The sequence below is a fragment of the Drosophila obscura genome, unplaced genomic scaffold (assembly GCF_018151105.1).
Source record: "Drosophila obscura isolate BZ-5 IFL unplaced genomic scaffold, ASM1815110v1 contig_109, whole genome shotgun sequence".
NCBI classification, from domain to species: domain Eukaryota; kingdom Metazoa; phylum Arthropoda; class Insecta; order Diptera; family Drosophilidae; genus Drosophila; species Drosophila obscura.
Genome location: NW_024542690.1, coordinates 1,039,465 through 1,057,556, shown reverse-complemented (window position 1 = coordinate 1,057,556; position 18,092 = coordinate 1,039,465). Strand labels below are relative to the sequence as shown.

Genomic DNA, 18,092 nt, shown 5'->3' with positions numbered 1-18,092 from the left:
GTCGCCTGCATGCGGAACTGACGGAAGCGACAGACTGACATGAAACGGGGAACGAGAACGAACCACGGTGCCTACTGCCAGCAGACAGATGCTCCAAAGTACGAGTACATATAGTGTCATATGTATGTAAGTAAATATATTTGTTCCTATATGCTACCGCTACCCCATGCCTCACACTCTTGGGCTCATGTTGGGAAAATGAAGAGATCTGAAAATCATTTCCTGGCCAGGGAACGTGATTGTACAGTTTCGGTTATTCTAGCTCTGGGGGAGTGTCGCATTATTGCGTTCAATCATAGGAGTGGGATTCTCCTGCGTGCAGGAGGCGCAGGAATAATTTTCACTGCCTGTAACTTTTCCAATCCAATTCCAATGCCAAGCGACAGTAGCTAGAGTCCTCGAATCGGATCCTGATGACATTTTGTGGGTCCTCATTGTCTTTTGTTTCTCATGAATAAAATCATAAACCATAACAATTATCGTTTGAATTGTTTTGATTTGATTTTATGGTGAAACTTTCTAGTCCCAGGTGGCACGAAAAAACTTAAAAAGCCTCATGCCAAACAAGTTCATTCATGGCTCTACAAGTTTCCAAGGCCCAGTCAAACACTGGGTCCTAGCTCGGTTAGTCCTGATCCCTCGAAGACGTCCGCACTTTCTGCTTTCCAACGATGTCAAGGACACTGGGAAAAGCGCCCACACATTTGCCAGAACCATTCCCATTTCCATTCCCATTTCCACTCGCAAAGTCCCCACCCGGCAGGACGAAAGTTATTTTGGAAAGAAGTTTGCCAACTTTTTGTTGCATATTTAAAACGGGTTTACGCGCAGCACTCATAGTCGGGCGAATGAAATGAGATAACTTTGCAAATATATTCAATTATCTTTCCTCCAGAGATAATTTCAGAGTGCTGGCTGTCCGAACTTTCCATTTGGTGCGCCCACTTCCCCATTGTGGGCTGGCTGCTCTGGGACTCACGAAAGCATTTGTCACACTCCCCGAGGAACATTCACCTGCTATGGAAATGGAAACCCAACTAAAGTTTTTCACTCCCTGCCCCAGTAACGTTCCTGTCCAAAGTGTGGACACGATTGGTACGACGTCCAGGCCAGGCCATCGGGCACGCATGTGAGATTCGAGTATTCCCTGCGCAGAGCGCCATACTCGAACGTGTCGAGTATAATTTGCACAAATTGACTCTCCACTGTTGTAATCATCGAGAAACCTCAATCGATACCGATACCAGCTCTGAGCTGGAGCTGTAGCTGAAGCTGGAGCACCCGACCCGACTGTTGACGTTAACTCGGGTAGGGTAGTAAATTGACACTCTGGCGTCTGGCGTTGACGTCTCGTAAATGCCCGGATACAAATCCCCCAGAGCCCATGAAGTATTAGCCAAGGCGTAAAGCCTCGCTCCATTTGATACCAATCAAGGGCATCAATCGGATAGACTGGCTCTGGCTATGCTTCTCGCTCCTACGCCTCCCATTCAATCCAACCGCACGCACAAGTCTCAATCAATTGAGTAGGGGAAGTCACCCTACGAGTAGGAGTACGAGTACGAGTACGAGCGAGTATGTAACGGGAAGTCGACAAACGATCCGTGATTTATAGATACTAGTATGTATAAACGTTTATATATCAAACTAAATGGGTTTTTGGCCAGTGACATTCGGCTTACATCACAACAGAGAACAATTCTCTGCAGTGGAAAACACAACGTTTCACTGAAGTATATATACAATTGCGAAATTGTGGACTCCCCTCAATTTAAAGAGCAATTTTCTGGGGAGCGGCACGGAAGCTTTGAACGAAAAAGATGTGCTCACATTAAAAAGTGAGCAGGCAATGGCATTGCCAATTGCCGCATAATCCGGATATGCATTGCAGCTCCTAATGAGGCAATTGAAGAAATAAGTAGAACGTGCTGCCGACTATCGAGACTACGACGATGGCGACAGGGACAACGACGTGGAGGCGGAGGCGGACTGCAGGTGGCAAGGCAACAGCCACGACTGGGACGAGATAAAAGTTTCTTATGTTATTACCTGAACGTGTTTTGATAGCAGCTCCGAAAGTTCTCTCACGTCGGGAAATGCATAAATATGTTTCCGCTTCCGCTTCCGTTTCATTTTCATTTTCATTTTCACACCGGCGGACAAACGGAAGCGGACTTTGAGCTGCCCAAAGCTTCTCGCCCGAATGCAATGGCGGGAGTGTGGGTTGCAACAATTTACCGGAATGTGCTACAGCGACGAGTTTCTTCAAACTAATTCTGTCCGCCATTGCTGGACGGCAGGGAGGGATGGGATTGGCACTGCAGGCCCTTTTCATACCGATGCTGACATTCGCTAAGTCCGCCAAACTAGAAGCAATCTAAAACCAATTACCAGATGGTTTTCCGCATGGTTTGGCTTGAATTGGAGCCATGGTGGGGTGCTGCAATAAATATTCGAAAATCGCGCAATTCAATTTCACCCGCACACACGCCAATCCTCGCTTAATGCTCCGACAGCTCAGCCCTTATCCGAGCTCTTGCGCACTCCATTGACGTGCGATGAGTCAATTAACCAATGGAGCCATGTGCATAAAGAAAATAAGCTCGAATCGGGCTGACTTTTCTTCAAAGGATGTCGAGTAATATGTGGGGGGTATCTACAAATCTTAGTTTGAGTAGGATAAGCTGAAGCTAACGAAAGCAACTTTCAAAAATTGACAAAGAAAGTGGAAGGGGAAAGTGCAGTATGTCCAGTATTTCACTTTAAGATTTGTTTGGACTTCCATGCTGATTGTTTGCCTATATCCTCCTTGCTAATTAATCAACATGCAACTAACCTTATTATCTATCTTAATGGGTCATTATCTAATATCCAAACCTAGTTAGTTTTTATCTATTACAAGCAATCCAAGAAATCTTGGGACTGGGAATGACCAGTATAAATGTATGTGTGAGAACGTACCCATTATCCAAGAAAAAACAATACACTTAAAGGCGTCGAGCAGCCCCTCTCTGGAAATATCAACCTAAATATTTGGAGCCCCCTCTGGCTCCAGACAAAATTACGCGATGCCTGCCAGGCTGCCAGGCTGCCTGTCTGCTGCTCTCAAGCTGCCTGGCAGAGATCCAAGTGCGTCTGCGTCTGCTTCTGCCTGCTTCCAGGAGTGCTTAATCTAGATTATACACCCTGCGGTAGCCGAATAGGAAATTAAAGGGAACATTCCCGACCATGTTCAATTTGGAGAGAGACGTCTGCGCCGTTTACCTGGCGTGCAAGTACCTGGCGATGGGAATGCCAATGGCCATTGGAGTGATAAGGTCCGACTGGTGGGGGCTCGGCTGGTTCGGCGGCTGGGGAGGGTTGGCCCTTTATACGAGTATTTTCCATTTATTCGTTATTCGTTAGTATTTGTTTGGCTTTAGCCGGAATTTCGGTTCAGGGCTTCGTTTGTCTGGAAACCATAACCGTTTAGTAGCGATACCACCGCAGTTTCGCGCAAAATAAAAAACTGAGTGGAGCCGATGGAGCCAAATCGCCACGCACCCCTAACATCTTGTCCTTTCATGTAGCTACGGAGTGCTGTTGTGCACGAGTGTGCGTTATTTTGTGGCACACATTCGTTTTTATGTCATCCAATTTAAAATTCCATTTCATTAAAGCTTCTTTCGCTGCGGTGCCATTGATTAGTTTCCAGGACCACAATACCCGCAACAATCTTCTCTGACTTTACCGAGATTTGAAAATAATTGATTATACATAGATTGATTATGCACAATGCTGACACCATCCACCAAATATATTCAATTGGTTCCTGGATCGGACAATAGCAGCTGTTCACAATACAATACTGGGGAAGGAAGCAAATGCTATGGCAGCTATTTGTGGTGTACTATACGTTATATGTAATCATGTTTTGGCACAATCTAGATTTTCCACTCGGCGCACTCGGCTGTTGGCGCTTGTCAGAAATATCTAACAGATACATTGTTGCGGCATATCTTTGCTCAACAATAAATGGGACATCAATTAACGAAATATTTCAATTTAATAATTGGTCTGTCCCTCGATGTGGGTACAAGTGTAGATATGTGTAAAAAGTGTTTATGAAGTAGAACAAATGGATGAGTAGGTGTGTGCGACGACGCAGATACTCGCACGAGTACTCGCACGGATGTGTATGCCAATATGTGGGGAGATTATTATTGTAAGAGTACAAGGGGTCGCCTGGCAAAGTGACGCACAAGTTATAGAAGTGTATTGACGCAGTCATGTGGGCTCGGAGTCATTTTATTCCACGGTCACAGACTTGGCCAAGTTTCTGGGACAGTCGACGTCGCATCCACGCAGAACGGCAATGTGATAGGAAAGCAGTTGCATGGGAATGACGGTGAGGATGCCCTGAAGGCAGTCGACAGTGCGGGGAATTTCCAAGTGGCGGGAAGAGAATGCCTTTGTCTCCTCGTCGCCCTCTTCGCAGATGATCACTGGGCAACCCTTGCGAGAGGTGACTTGCTGCAAGGCGTTCATGCACTTGACGTACACCGGGTCACGCAGCACGATCATCAGGACGGGCATGGAGTCGTCCACAAGAGCCAGGGGGCCGTGCTTCAACTCGCCGGCCATGATGCCCTCACTGTGCATGTAAGTAAGTTCCTTCACTTTCTGCGAATTGCAAGGATATGTTAGCGACGGCCACATCGCTATCGACGGTGGGAGCTACTTACCAGAGCGCCCTCCAGGCAGGTAGCGAAGTTGTAGCCGCGGCCCATGATCAACAGGGACTTGTGCTGGTAGAGATCCTTAGCCAGTTCCTGCACCTTGGAGTCGAGCTTGAGCACCTTTCGGATCTGGTCGGCGAGATTGGACAACGCTTGCAAGATCTCCAGGCGCCGCTGTTGCAGCGATAGCCGATCCTCGGACATGACCAGCGCGAACATCACCAGCGATATGAACTGCGAGGTGTAGGCCTTTGTGGAGGCCACACCGATTTCTGGCCCGGCATTGATGTGCACCCCGCAATGTGATTCGCGACAGATGCTGCTGCCGACTGTGTTCGTGATGCCGACGATCAGAGCTCCACGCTGCTTGCAGTAGCGCAGCGCCATCAGAGTGTCAGCTGTCTCGCCGGACTGCGAGATGAAGAAGCACACATCGTCACGGAAAATGGGCGTGTTGCGGTCCAGGAAGTCGGAGGCAAGCTCCACAATGACAGGAAGCTCGGTCAGCTCCTCAAGCAGCTGTCGGGTGGCCACTGCACTGTGGTACGATGTTCCGCATCCGATCAGCATCAGGCGACGACAGCGCTTGATTTCCGGAATGTAGTCCTTGATGCCGCCAAGCACAATGGCGTTGCCGTCGAAGCGGACGCGGCCTCGCATTGTGTTGACCACTGAGTCCGGCTGCTCGAAAATTTCCTTCTGCATGAAGTAGTCATAGTTTCCTTTCATTATCTGCTGGATCTCCATTTTCAGTGTGGTAATCTCACGCGCGTGCGGATCGTCCAGGCTCTTCTTTAGGCGATGGATGCTCAATGTGCCGTCACGAACTGCGGCTACATCGTCGTCCTGTGAATATATGAAGCATTTCGATTATCTTTGTGCCCATACAAACTATTACAAGCAACACGTCAGAACTATTTTGTCGTGGCTGTTGCTATAAAACAAGCTTTATGTCTTACCTCCAGGTAGATGACCCGGTTGGTGTGCTCAATCACGGCCGAAGCGTCCGAGGCAAAGAAATATTCGACTTCCTTCTCCTCCGGCATGAACTCCGAGGTGCTGTCTGAGCGCGGCAACACTGGCAATTCACGAGTTTGTCCGTGGGGACGAATTTCTATTTGGTTAATTTGGCATTGCGATGGCGTTGACATTGATTCGGTTCGTTGCAGGGCGTGTGGCGGGTGGCGTGTGTGCAGTAGCATTTACCAGTACAGTTGCATTACAGCGGTGGCGATGACATTGATGGCGTTGCGTGTTGCATGTGGCATGTTGTGTTTTGTGTTGTGTTGCAGTTCCAATCCACCAGCGCCATGGGTGACGAGACAGGACAGGACAAGGCGATGGCGGGTGGAAATGCGTGCATTGTGGAATGTGTGTGTGTGTGTGTGTGTGTGTGTGCGTGCGGGAGTGTGGGAGAGTGTTTGTGGCATTGTGTGTTTGTGTTTGAATGGAATGAGTTTTGCGAGAGGGGGAGGGAGTCAGCGGAGTGGGTAAACGAAAATAAATACGTAGAAATATCATCAATATCGTCATATCAGGAATTGCATTCGCATTTCGCTGCCCACAAATATCCCGCCGTCTCCCGCAAGCCCGCCACCAAGCATCCCATGCCCCATCGCCCCATTTCTGGATCGGCCCCCATTTAATGGCCAAAATAAAACTATTTCTAATATCATTGCGAAAGTGGGACAACATTATCTATTTAGTTATGCAGCTTTTGCATCAGTGAGATGATATGTTATGCATTGTGAGTTCAGAATATGATACCTACCAGTACAAGAGTTCTTTCGCATACTACCTACTATTTTAAATAGAATTTAAAATATTAAAAACTGGTAACAGCAAGCGTTTAAAAAGGCCAAACAAACAAAAAACAACCCGCATTTCTTTTCACTTTGCGTCTGAGTCTGTCTACCTTAAGAAATTAAGCCACCGTATTGAAAGGCTTCAAAGTTAAAGAGTTTCTCATAAATCCTTTGCCCATTTCCCCTCCCCTCCCCGCCCAACCCCAACGAAATGCAGCAGCCTCACGGACAGATTATGGAATGTACACAGACTTCAGTTTACCGACAAGACATTTCAAGACTCTCCTTGCAATTTCGTAAATGCAATTTGTTCGGAATTTTATACGAATGTACGGTTAAATGGATAAATAAATATTCAATATGAACAAAATATTAGCTAAAAAAATAAATAAGATGGAAACGTTTTATAACGAAATTCTCTTGCCAATTATTTGAACCCCTAAAAGTTGAAAGAATCCATTGGAATCCGAGCAAGCATTTGGATTATATGTTCATGGAGCAAACGGTGGGCAGGGCAGTGGTCTAACCACCAGAAGCCGACCAAAGCCAAGGTGCAAGCAAGTGTGCGAATATTTCGTATTTGCGTAGTCAAAGTATTTAAAATAGTAGTTACCTTGGGGCTTGCCAGAGTCGGTGTCTAAACGAATGCAAGAGAACGAAACAAAGTGTTATATGAATACCGGAGTTGAGTTGAGTTGTGTTGTGTTGTGTGGTACGAGTATGAAAATAGTAATTGTGGAGAGAGAAGACAAGTCGCGACGCATGAAATTGTATTAGTCATGTATTGGAAGGCAAGAGGAAGGCAAGCTTTTGTTAGTTTGGTTTACTTAAGAGTGCGCCCAGTGGCCCAGTAGCCCAGTGTCTGCAGATTACGTTACTAGGTTTGATAAGCTTAAGGGGCAAGTCAGTGGACTACCTTGATCGGAGGTCTGCTTCTTGTCATCTACGGGTCGGCATCGGCACCACAGACGGGGCGGGAGAAGCGTCGGAGAGTGGATGGTACCGATACGAGTTCGGGAGTGTCGGCAGGGCAGGAAGCAGCGTTGGTTATTACGAAGGAACGAACACATTTGACACAGACAGTTATTTACATAGAGATAGAAGACAAAGGATATTGCTCATGAGGAAAGTGTGTGCGGATAGCGCAGAGAAAGGTGGGACAGTGGTTCGACAAGTCTCAAACCAATTACCTTTGCCATATAGAATGGGAATGTGATCCGTGGCCAGGCGAGACTTCGTCTTGATGGCTACCAGCAGGGGGGAGCTCCTGCGCGAGGCCACGCACTCTCCAGGGAAGTGTTTGGACTTCACGGCAATGGCAAAGGCACCTTCCTGCAAGAAGAGACGATGAAGAGATGATAATTCGTTCTCCACTCTCACTTACCACTTGCAGAATGGCCTGCTCGACCAGCTCGCGGAACGAGTAGGTGGGATGGGTCTTCCACAGGTGGTGCACCAGCTTGGCGAACACCTCCGTGTCGGTGTCGGACTCGAACTCGTAGCCACGCTTTGCCAGGAAGGTTTTCACGTCGTTGTAGTTGGTGATGATGCCGTTGTGCACCACAACGAATCCGTTTCCCTCGTCTGACCGGTGCGGATGCGAGTTCCGTTCGCAAGGCACGCCGTGCGTCGCCCAGCGGGTGTGCGCGATTCCGATGTGGGTCATCACCGGCTCACTGTACTCGCCGCCGCTAAAGTCTGAAGCCACCCAATTCGAACCCAAAGCCCCAATTAGAGAGCTGGAATAACCGCTGGAAAAGCTGGGGATACGTACGCTCTTTAATGGCATCCTCCAGAACCTTCACCTTGCCCGTGCGCTTAACCATCACGATATTCTTGCTGTCCGGTGAGTCGATGGCCACGCCTGTCGAGTCATATCCACGGTACTCCAGACGCTTCAAGCCCGTAACCAGCAGATCCAGGACCTCCAGGCGGGACTTGGGCGTCAAGTAGTTGAGGTACGCGAAAATTCCTGCAGGGGAAAAGAGTAAAATTGCATTTAATGAGCTGAGAACGGATTGCTTTGCAACCAAGGCACATGCACATAAGCCTTGCCATATACTATTGTATATACCATTTACTTTGGTACACACAAGTATGTACATACACACTCGTATGTATATGTATATGGATAAATGTATAAAGAAAAGTTAAACTTGCAGCAATAACATTTGGCAAGAGTCGAACCAATTGAGCGGGGCCCAACCAGTTGTGAGGAAATTTGCATGTAAGCCAAGAAACCAGTTTGGACTCGGACTCGGAGCCCGGGATCGGGATTGGGATCGGGCCTGTCTCTGTGGGCGATCACTTGAGGTACGGTACTGTTGGGGCATACTCAGAGAAAGGCCATCGACGTCCACGAACGTTGCGCAATAGGTCTCAGCCCGAGATCTGGAATCTGGTCTGGCCCAGATGCAAGCTTACATTTCATATTCAATGATTCGAGGATTTGCGAATGCCGAATCATGCACCCAAGTCAACGAACCGATTCTGATGGGTTCTCCTTTGGTGACTCAAAGTTCAGTCTTCAGTTACTTACCGCACATGATTTCTGCAACTGATTATTTGAAGTAGCTGGAGAGGTGTTCGTTCCACAAGGTATCTGTAATAAGAAAAGACATGGTTTGATAATCGAAACAAATCAATATATGTACCTCATCCGAGTATGTGTGTACTCGTATGTATGTTGATACTGATTGCCATTGATTGATGGCCTGGAATAGTTCCAGTTCCTACGAGTGATAAGTACGTGTATATCTGAATGGGAGAGTGCTTCCAAACTAATGCGGATACGTATGTATGTATGTATATCTGAGAATGCTTTCGAGCTCTAGTATGTAATTGTTATCAACTGGTTTCTCTCACGTCTCTCATATCATACCGCTTCCCACTGCCTCCGCTACGCTACTGTTTCGGCTCTAGTTGAAGTTATTTTTCCCATCTCCGGAGGCCTCCTCGCTGCTCCAGAACTTGAACGAATGCCCGGTTCAGTTGCCACAAATGGCAATTTCTTGTGTTCAAGATTCCTGAATACTGACTGCTCCATTCTGCTCCGCTCTGCTCTGCGGCTATTTTCTAGCCCAATGCTTATGCGTGCAAGTGCTTTTCTTTTGGTCTGCGTCCGGGTATTCCCCCGCAGCCACAGTGACGCCTCGGCACACCGCTCGCATCGGCTAGTGCCTTCAGTGGATTGATAGAGACAAAGAGACAGACCCTATCAAGCCTGCAATGGCTTACATAAACGATTAGTCTCTCATGGGGCTGTACATGCAGCCGTAATCTAATGAACAACCGAAATCATGGTTATTGGATAATTATTGCTAGTACTGTTGATACCTGTCTTCATATAATTAATTATAATTACAGTTTGGAGCTCGTGCAATAAATATACAACTTTCTTTGATTGAAATTTCATACATATATTGTCACTTGCCTACTCTATGCAGAAATGCACTCTAATCATAACATTTCGGGCTGATTCCATTCCTGAGTGCCTCGCACAGTGCAAACCAATCTCAGCGATGGTTCAGAGTATGAATCATTTGGCCCGGTGTTGGTATTCGTCAAGAATACTAAACGCCCCCTTATCACCTTATCAGAGCAAACAGACGGCTTCCTCTCTTCCACTTCCACATAATGCGAAAGCCAACAGTAAATGTGATTGGCCCAAACTAATTTCAAGAGCGGAAAGTCAGTGACAGAGAAAGCCTTAGCCCACAATAAAGTTTACAAGCTTTAAAGGCAGACAACTAACATTTACGACTCTATTCTTTCATGTTTCCCCAAGAGCACACTTACGACATGATACTGATCGTAGATACAGGTATACAGCCAACACGGATGTACCCATTGAAAGCGGAAACCAAAGCTCTTCAATAGAAGATATTTTCAGCTGCAAAAGTGCACTAGAACAGACGATACACAGGTATATTTGTTGACACAAATACTTAAACCATTCGCTTTGGTAAACAATATATATTATTTTGTTTCTGCGCAAAGATACTGTGTGCCAAAAACTTCTCCAGCTCGCAGGTAAGTTGCCATAAATGTTATATAGAGTATTGCACAGCTATTCAGTGCATTGCTTCCAGAAATACTATCCAACTGATAGTCAGATACTTGAGCGTAACGTTTGACAGTTCGCGGAAACTATATCAATACAATGGGATCGCGGTAGACAGTTATCGCCCCTTACTTTCCGCCCAGCAGGGCAGCAAAATATAAATAGATCTATTGCTATGTTTGTGCATCTGTGTTGATAACAAACACGACGAGGTCTAGGCAGTGCTCGTAATTAAAAGCAGAAATGTAATTCACATGGAAATCGCGGAGCTCGCACCGCTCCCAAAATTAGCACAGACACCACTGAACGCTTGGAGTACAATTGGGTTCCTGGATCGGCCACGCCCTGTCGCCCTGTTTTGGAATAGGCCGAATAGACAACTTAACTTTGGTTACACAGCTTGGCTTGGCTTTGCAGTGGTGTGTGCACTTCGTGGTGCTGAGACCATGCACGAGAAGTACGAGTATATCGAAAAATAGGTCGCCGTGCCACTGGTTGGTCTGCCACCTTGGGTGGGACTTGCTGTTTGAAATCGCCTGGCTTAGCCTGTTATTTGGTTTATTTTTAGATTTTGATTGTTTTTCCTTTTGCTGTGGCTAACGGCAGCCCGCCCAATCATCGCCGGCAGGTCGAACTGGTATTTTACATAAGACGAACCAACGAATTTTGACCGCAATTTTTGTTTTCAAGCGGGTTTTTGTGTTGCTCCACACCATTGCGGCTTTGATATTGTTTGAATATTTGTTGCTTTTATGGTCCTACAAGTATTTAATTCAATTAGAGTTGCCGCGCTGGCACCGGCCGCAGCAACGACTAACCAAGCGATGTCACAGTACTCCGAATTCCAATTGAAATGCGCCCCGCATCGCGGCAAGCACTTTCGGCAGTGAAGTACGAGCAGGTGTCGTCTTGCAACACGAATTTTTAATAGACACTCGCAGGCTTGCTCTGCTCCCTTCACCTGTCCTCCCAATTCCACTATCCCGCTTCTGTCTTGGGGCAGGGGCAGCGACCACATCACTTGTCTTGAACTCACATGAACAGCTTTGAGTTGGCTCTCGAGTTGACTGGGCAGCGTAACTGGTTGTTGTTGTGTTTGTGGTTGTGGCAGTGGTTCGGCTCTGTTTGGATCGGATCGAATCGAATCGGTGGGGGTACGCGTACGCTCACACAACTAGCCAACTTTGCTATCGAATTAACACTGAGCTCACTTCAAAAAGCAACGCGCTCTAAATGGGCCTCTTTTATAGGCCGCAGACAGCAGACGGGCATCGGAGCTGCCACTGCCACAGCCGATGGCCCGATCCGCCCCGATCGTTAATGTCAAAGAGTCCGAGACCGAGACACGCACACGTACACACACAGAGACAGAGACAGAGACCAAGCCCGAGCCCACACTCTCTTACGAACCCACTCCGCGGTTACTGATTCTTATTTTGTGGCCGTTGCCGCTGCCACTGGCACTTCGTTGCCACTGCCAGAGAGCGTGAGGTTGCTCTTCGGCCAAGTTTGTACTCCGAAAACTCTCCGGGCTCTTCGGGCTATCAAGACATAATCATTCAACTCAGCTAGATATGTAGTTGGCTGGTTGACTGAATCAAAACAAACTTCCAGGCAGATCAGATTATGTTTATCGCGCATACGCCACGTTGCGATGATAAATATCTGTGTGCCCTCCAAAAAATTGCATAATTAGAAAGATATTATAAAGATATTATGGCTCTTGCAACAGGCGAAAACTTCATCACATAAACGGACAATACTGGATTTGTGTACGTGAATGTGGAGAGTTTTCAGACATCGACATTGGGCATCGAACCTGGCCCTCTTTTTAGTTCGTAAACTGACAATTCGCGAAGTAAAAGATGCCAAATTTCGGGGAGGCATGCGATAAACTTGTTTTGACACTGTCCAATTGAACGAAATAAACTTTGGCATTTAAAAGGCATCCATCCCGGGGCTGTTTTGTGTGTTCGATGGCGAGCCACACAAGTTCAATTAATGAATTCCGTGTAATCAGAGGGAAATCAATATGCATTGTATCTAAAAGCATGTTTAAATTAAACGCAATTACTATAATTACAATTTGCAAAAACGACAATAGACGTTCAGACCATCAGTAACATTTTACATAATTTAATTTCATTTAAAAACCAATGTCGCATTATTTATTAACTTCGTATTGTTTTAAATTTGACATTATTTGCATGCTTTACAGATGATTAATATGAACAATTAGCCATTCATTGATTCACAAGTGTCACAAAAAACTTGGATAGTCACAACCTATGCCTAACCAACGCCATGCATGTACCATGCACAAACATGAATATGTACATACATATTGAATATCTGTGAGAACTCCGAGCGCACAATGCATTTTCCAGGGTAGAGTGCAGGAAAGCGGCAGTGTAATCGATTGTTTGGTTAACCACACAAAGAGACCGAATCGACACTGACAAAGAAATGAGTAAACATAAGTGCGACCAACTACTAGTGCGGACAAAAGCGAGACGCTAGCCCGTTTCGTCCCATCCCGTGCCGGACGAAATGTTGCCAAATGAAACCGGTTCGAAATGGGAAAATTATGCACTGACGCCGATGTGGACCCAAACCATGTCCAGCCACCGGTTTTGGAGCGTCAACGGGACAGTATAAATATTTATGATTTCTTTTCTAACGCTACCGCCAGCGCCAGCCCCAGCGCAAGCGCCCAATCAACCGATCAGATCGGTCAAACAAGTTATTTTCGCCGATGCCACTATTTTGTTGACTTGACTGGATCTTCCAGATGGCAGCATCGTGCGTAATTCGCTGACCTTGACTTCCATTCGAAAGGAAAAGTGATGCCCGCGCGGTAGGGCCATTCTCACTGAAAACCAGTCCGCCATCTAGATGGAATGTAGCAGTGGCAAGCGGCTCGAATGTACTCGAACCTTTCCCAACAGCTCTGGGCTGTAACTGACACGAAAAAATTATTTTTCTTAGATGTATTGTTATTGAATTAAGTTCTATTCAAACAGAAATAATTGTTCAACAATTGGAGAATGCGTCAGCGTAGTTTGTTAACCAACAAATATCTAGCCTTTTTCTCCACTTGTCTCAACATGTTCTTGGAAATTCCGAAAGCTTGCTGCCCAAAACAAAAGGGTTAAACATTGTACAGCTTCTCGGGGACAGTAGTACGCTCGTGGAGGCGCACTGTAAGTGCTTAAATGTCTGATTTGTAGCTGGTAATGAACAAAGCTTGTTTTGAGGGGCTCATGGGAGGTGGTGGTGGTGATGGTTGTTGTGCTGGTGTTGGTAACCAGAAGTCTAGACTCGACCCCGTCTGGGCGGCCTTGCAACTGGATCGGCCTCTTGCCTCTTACCTTTTACTTGCACTCAGCTGCGTCGTCGGACTAAAAGACTGGAGACTGGCTGCTCTGATTGGGGTTCGGTTGTCGGTAATCCGTTGTCGGTTGAGAAGTTTCCACTTGTACAATGCTGCATTAGTTGAACACGGAAGAATTGCCAGCAGCAACTGCTTAGACTTTGGCAAAAACTGCAATGATACCCATACTATTTTCTGCATTTCGAATTTTTTAGTTGTCTGTCTTCAGCTCTGTGGGCCACGTCAGACACCCGTGCGAAAACAAAGAATACAAACAAACAAGGTTTCTAGTGCCTTGCGAAAGGGGGTGCGGGGATCGCTGCGCAGTTAGTTGTACTGCTTATCAGAGCTCCGATAAGCGAGCAAAAATTCTGAGAAACTCATTTCCGCACCATATATGTAAGAGATGCAAAAAGTTTTACAGACGTGGACCTACGACATCCCAATCTGAGAAACATATTGTCCACGGAATTTCGATTTCAGATGGGAACATATTCCATTCTGATTCCGTAAATATCCGTTTTTATACCCGTACTCAAAAAAGAGTTAAGGGGTATAAGGGGTAAATTAAGGGGTAAAAGTGGATGTGTGTAACGCAGAGAAGGAAACGTTTCCGACCCCATAAAGTATATATATTCTTGATCAGCATCAATAGTCGAGTCGATATAGCCATGTCTGTCTGTCCGTCTGTCTGTCTGTCTGTCTGTCTGTCTCGATGAGCGCCTAGATCTCAGAGACTATAATAGCTAGGGCAACCAAATTTGGTTTCCGGACTCATGTGATATCACACTGCTACAAGTGTATTTCAAAATTTCGCCCCGCCCCCTTCCGCCCCCACAAAGGACGAAAATCTATGGCAGGCACATTTTTAAAGATACGATAAAACTAAAAGCACAGTATCGTAGAGAATGACCATATCTACCAGACTGCCGAATCTGAATCAGATCGGATCATAATTATAGCCAGAATGAAGAAATTCATTTTCAGTTGCTTCCCCTGCCCCCTCCTGCAAATGACAACGCAACTCATTTTCCTTCTCGCCCGCACACTCTGCCGCGTTCAGTGCGCGAGCAACCCCTATCGGAGGAGATATAGAATCTAAAATTTAGATTCTAAATGGTACATGTATAATCTACATGTTAGATGTAGAATATACATAATATATGTAGATGTAGATAACAGATGTAGCAAAAAAATGTAAAATGTAAAATTTTTTTTTTTTAATTCTAAAATTCTACAAAATCATATGCTCAAAAATGTATATGCTGACTGAGTACGGGTATAAGTAGAGTCGCGTCCCCAGAAGCGACTCGCACGTTCCTTCTCGTTTGTTATATAAAATTATATAAGTACACACGTATTTATATAAAAAGATATTTTATTTTAAACTAAACTACCATCCTTTTATCTACCTAATTTATGTAAATTCCTTTTCCTTAGGCTGTGTAGTGAAATTTTTTGAATTTTCTTATAGGAAATTATTATTGATACACAATTAAGAAAGTTTTGCTAATTGACAGGTTATTTGAGTTTTTCGTAAACAAAGGTGTATATTTTATTCTTACTCGCTATGTACAACTTAAAACAACACTAGTCAACACTAGAATTAGGCTGTGGCCCAAAATTTAGATTCTTATAGATTTTGGGGTTTACAATTTTTTAACAAATTATGGTTTTTTTTTAAGATATAGTTTTTTTTTAAAGAATTTTTTAAAATCTGGTTTTTTTTTTTTCAGAGGTAGTGCTTCTATTTTTCACATAACTTAAGTATCTTATATACGGTTGTATAGAACTTTGCAGTTCTGAAAAGCTGACAAACGCAGCTATATATCCAACCCAGACCTTTTGTATCTGCACCTTAACGCCTGAAAGATATTAAGCTTTCAAATTCAAATTTCATTATTTTTTTTCTTTTTTTCGAAATTTTTATTTTAAAAACTCGGGAAAAGTCGAAAAAAATATTTCTTGGGCATTTTTGGTTTTAGATAGAAGCATTAATTAGGCATCAAAACTAATTTCACCTGAAATTAGTAGTTTTATTTTTCACATAACTTAAGTATCTTATATCTGGTTGCATTGAACTTTGCAGTTCTGAAAAGCTGCCAAATGAAACTATAAATTATTTTCTTATAGGAAATTATTATTGATACACAATTAAGAAAGTTTTGCTAATTGACAGGTTATTTGAGTTTTTCGTACACAAAGGTGTATTTTCTTTCTTACTCCGCTATCGTACAACTTACAACCGCACTAGTCAAAACTAGAATTAGGCCGGCCCAATCGATTCTTACAGATCTCGGGGCTTCCATCCCTTAACAAATTATGGTTTTTTTTTACGATGTAGTTTTTTTTAAAGAATTTTCTACAAATCTGGTTTTTTTTTGGTTTTTTTCAGAGGTAGTGCTTCGTACCCATACCTTTTGTAAATGGTGTCTCTAACGCCTAAGATATTAAGCTTTCATATTCAAAATAGACAAAAAATACTTTTTGGAAGGTTGCGGGCCCAACTGCCAATTGGAAACAAAGCAAACAAAAAGGGGTTGAATTTTTGTAAAAAGTATTTTTTGTCTATTTTTTCACTTTTGAGGTTTGGTTAACGATTTTTAGATCCATGGATTTTAATGAACTATACCTTAAACGACGCCCAATTAATGCGTCTATCTAAAACTAAAAATGTTGGCCAAGAAATATTTTTCTTTCGACTTTTCCCGAGTTCTTAAATTCAAAATTAAAAAAAAAAATACCAAAAAAATGATGAAATTTGAATTTGAAAGCTTCCAGGCGTTAAGCTGCAGATACAAAATGTCTGGGTACGATTTATAGTTGCATTTGTTAGCTTTTCAGAACTGCATAGGTCTATCAACCAAATAGAAGCACAACCTCTAAAAAAAAAACCATGAAAAAATACCACATTTTAAAAATTCTTTAAACAAAAATTACACCATAAAAAAAATAATAAAGTACTACAAAAATTTTTAAATTCCGAAATCTATCAGAAAAAGTCATTTTGGTTCACAGCCTAAATAAACAGTTCAATTTTGTCGAGTAGGGTTATCTAAAACTAAAGAAATGTCATTTCTTATCTATTTTCATTAAGGTTATGTGTCTTCATAGAAAGGATCATTAGTTAAAATAAGTTTAGCCGCATTTCATTGTACATTTCCGTAATATATAAGAATAAAAGTTATAAAAAATTTAAATATAACCCACGACCGGTAGATCTAATTTTAATTCTTTTCCCTCGTTTATACCACTTTCATTTAACCATAGATGGTCATACTCCGTTAAAACGACTACTTTTTACGTGTACCTCAAACGTACATTAAATAAGGATAAACATTCAGGGTTAGTAACGAATCGGATCCGTACATTTTTTGTATTCCGCTACAACTGTCTCTCTTCACCACCAGAGAGCGGACGAGTAAGAGTGTATGAGAGAGGGAACGACATCTGGTAGATTGGTCATTCTTTATGATTCGGAGCAAACTAAATTTATTCTGATATCCCAGGAGTCTGCACACAAAATTTGTTTGCTTTAGCTCTGTCTTTAGTCTCTGAGAACAAGGTGTCAATCAAGACGGATGGACGGATATACATACATAGCTCATCATGTGGACACGGCTATTGATGCAAAAAAGAATATACATTAGGTTCAGCCAAATATCTTGGGTTTGATATTGATAGTAATATTAAAGTTTGTATTTTTATTTTTTTTTTTTTTTTGCAAGTTTTTGCGAACAAGTTACCTAATATATCAACCTCAGCTGAACTTCTCAGATTTTCACCAATCCTTAATTTTTTAACAGTAACTAAAAAAAAATAATAATTCCTTATTATTAATATGAACTAGTTTCTAAGTTTCAATATTATTTGAAAAAAAGCGACGAATTCAATTTGTTTTAATTTGTTTTTAATATTTAACCAAAAAAGTGTATTGTGGGTGTGTCCGTTTTAAAAAAAAATGTTTGATAAAATTTTGGCCCAGCCTAATATATATATGCATATATATATACTGTATAGGTTCGGAACCGCATTCCTGTTACACACAGTTACAGTTTCTGTTATGATTTCAAGCTGTTTTATTTTAAACCTACATATATAACATGAATTATATGGTATGCGATTTAAATGAT

General features: G+C 43.6%; 2 protein-coding genes across 14 annotated transcripts; one reads left to right on the top strand and one right to left on the bottom strand.

Annotated features, from left to right (window-relative positions):
- Positions 1–4,026: 4,026 nt before the first annotated feature.
- LOC111068875 (glutamine--fructose-6-phosphate aminotransferase [isomerizing] 2) lies at positions 4,027–11,809 on the bottom strand. 8 transcript variants are annotated; one of them, XM_022358637.2, is made up of 10 exons: positions 11,623–11,809; positions 9,063–9,125; positions 8,298–8,495; positions 7,908–8,221; positions 7,714–7,855; positions 7,440–7,466; positions 7,137–7,160; positions 5,678–5,832; positions 4,725–5,564; positions 4,027–4,662 (listed from the first exon to the last, which is right to left on the bottom strand). In XM_022358637.2, the coding sequence occupies exons 2-10, from the start codon at positions 9,067–9,069 to the stop codon at positions 4,288–4,290; spliced, it is 2,082 nt and encodes a 693-aa protein (XP_022214329.2). In that variant the 5' UTR covers positions 9,070–9,125; positions 11,623–11,809; the 3' UTR covers positions 4,027–4,287. The 8 variants fall into 8 exon arrangements, with proteins under 8 accessions (XP_022214329.2, XP_022214332.2, XP_022214330.2 ...); XM_022358640.2 differs by having other exon boundaries at positions 5,678–5,796; XM_022358638.2 differs by lacking the exon at positions 7,137–7,160.
- On the top strand, positions 9,257–17,549 carry LOC121404956. Of its 6 annotated transcripts, none has more exons than XR_005968293.1 (5): positions 9,274–9,324; positions 10,311–10,448; positions 10,523–10,555; positions 17,230–17,304; positions 17,370–17,549. XR_005968293.1 is itself a non-coding variant. In XM_041595384.1 (5 exons), the coding sequence occupies exons 1-5, from the start codon at positions 9,307–9,309 to the stop codon at positions 17,392–17,394; spliced, it is 285 nt and encodes a 94-aa protein (XP_041451318.1). In that variant the 5' UTR covers positions 9,289–9,306; the 3' UTR covers positions 17,395–17,549. The 6 variants fall into 6 exon arrangements, 3 of the variants coding, with proteins under 3 accessions (XP_041451318.1, XP_041451322.1, XP_041451314.1); XM_041595384.1 differs by having other exon boundaries at positions 9,289–9,320; XM_041595388.1 differs by lacking the exons at positions 17,230–17,304; positions 17,370–17,549 and adding an exon at positions 12,805–12,883 and having other exon boundaries at positions 9,289–9,320.
- Positions 17,550–18,092: the final 543 nt, after the last annotated feature.

Coding starts and splice junctions, on each gene's coding strand:
- LOC121404956 (XM_041595380.1), top strand. Junction 10,449..10,522: donor CTAGAACAGACGATACACAG/GTATATTTGTTG, acceptor TTCTGCGCAAAG/ATACTGTGTGCCAAAAACTT. Junction 10,556..10,614: donor AAAACTTCTCCAGCTCGCAG/GTAAGTTGCCAT, acceptor CATTGCTTCCAG/AAATACTATCCAACTGATAG.
- LOC111068875 (XM_022358637.2), bottom strand. Junction 7,161..7,439: donor GAAGCAGACCTCCGATCAAG/GTAGTCCACTGA, acceptor GCATTCGTTTAG/ACACCGACTCTGGCAAGCCC. Junction 4,663..4,724: donor CCTGCCTGGAGGGCGCTCTG/GTAAGTAGCTCC, acceptor TGCAATTCGCAG/AAAGTGAAGGAACTTACTTA.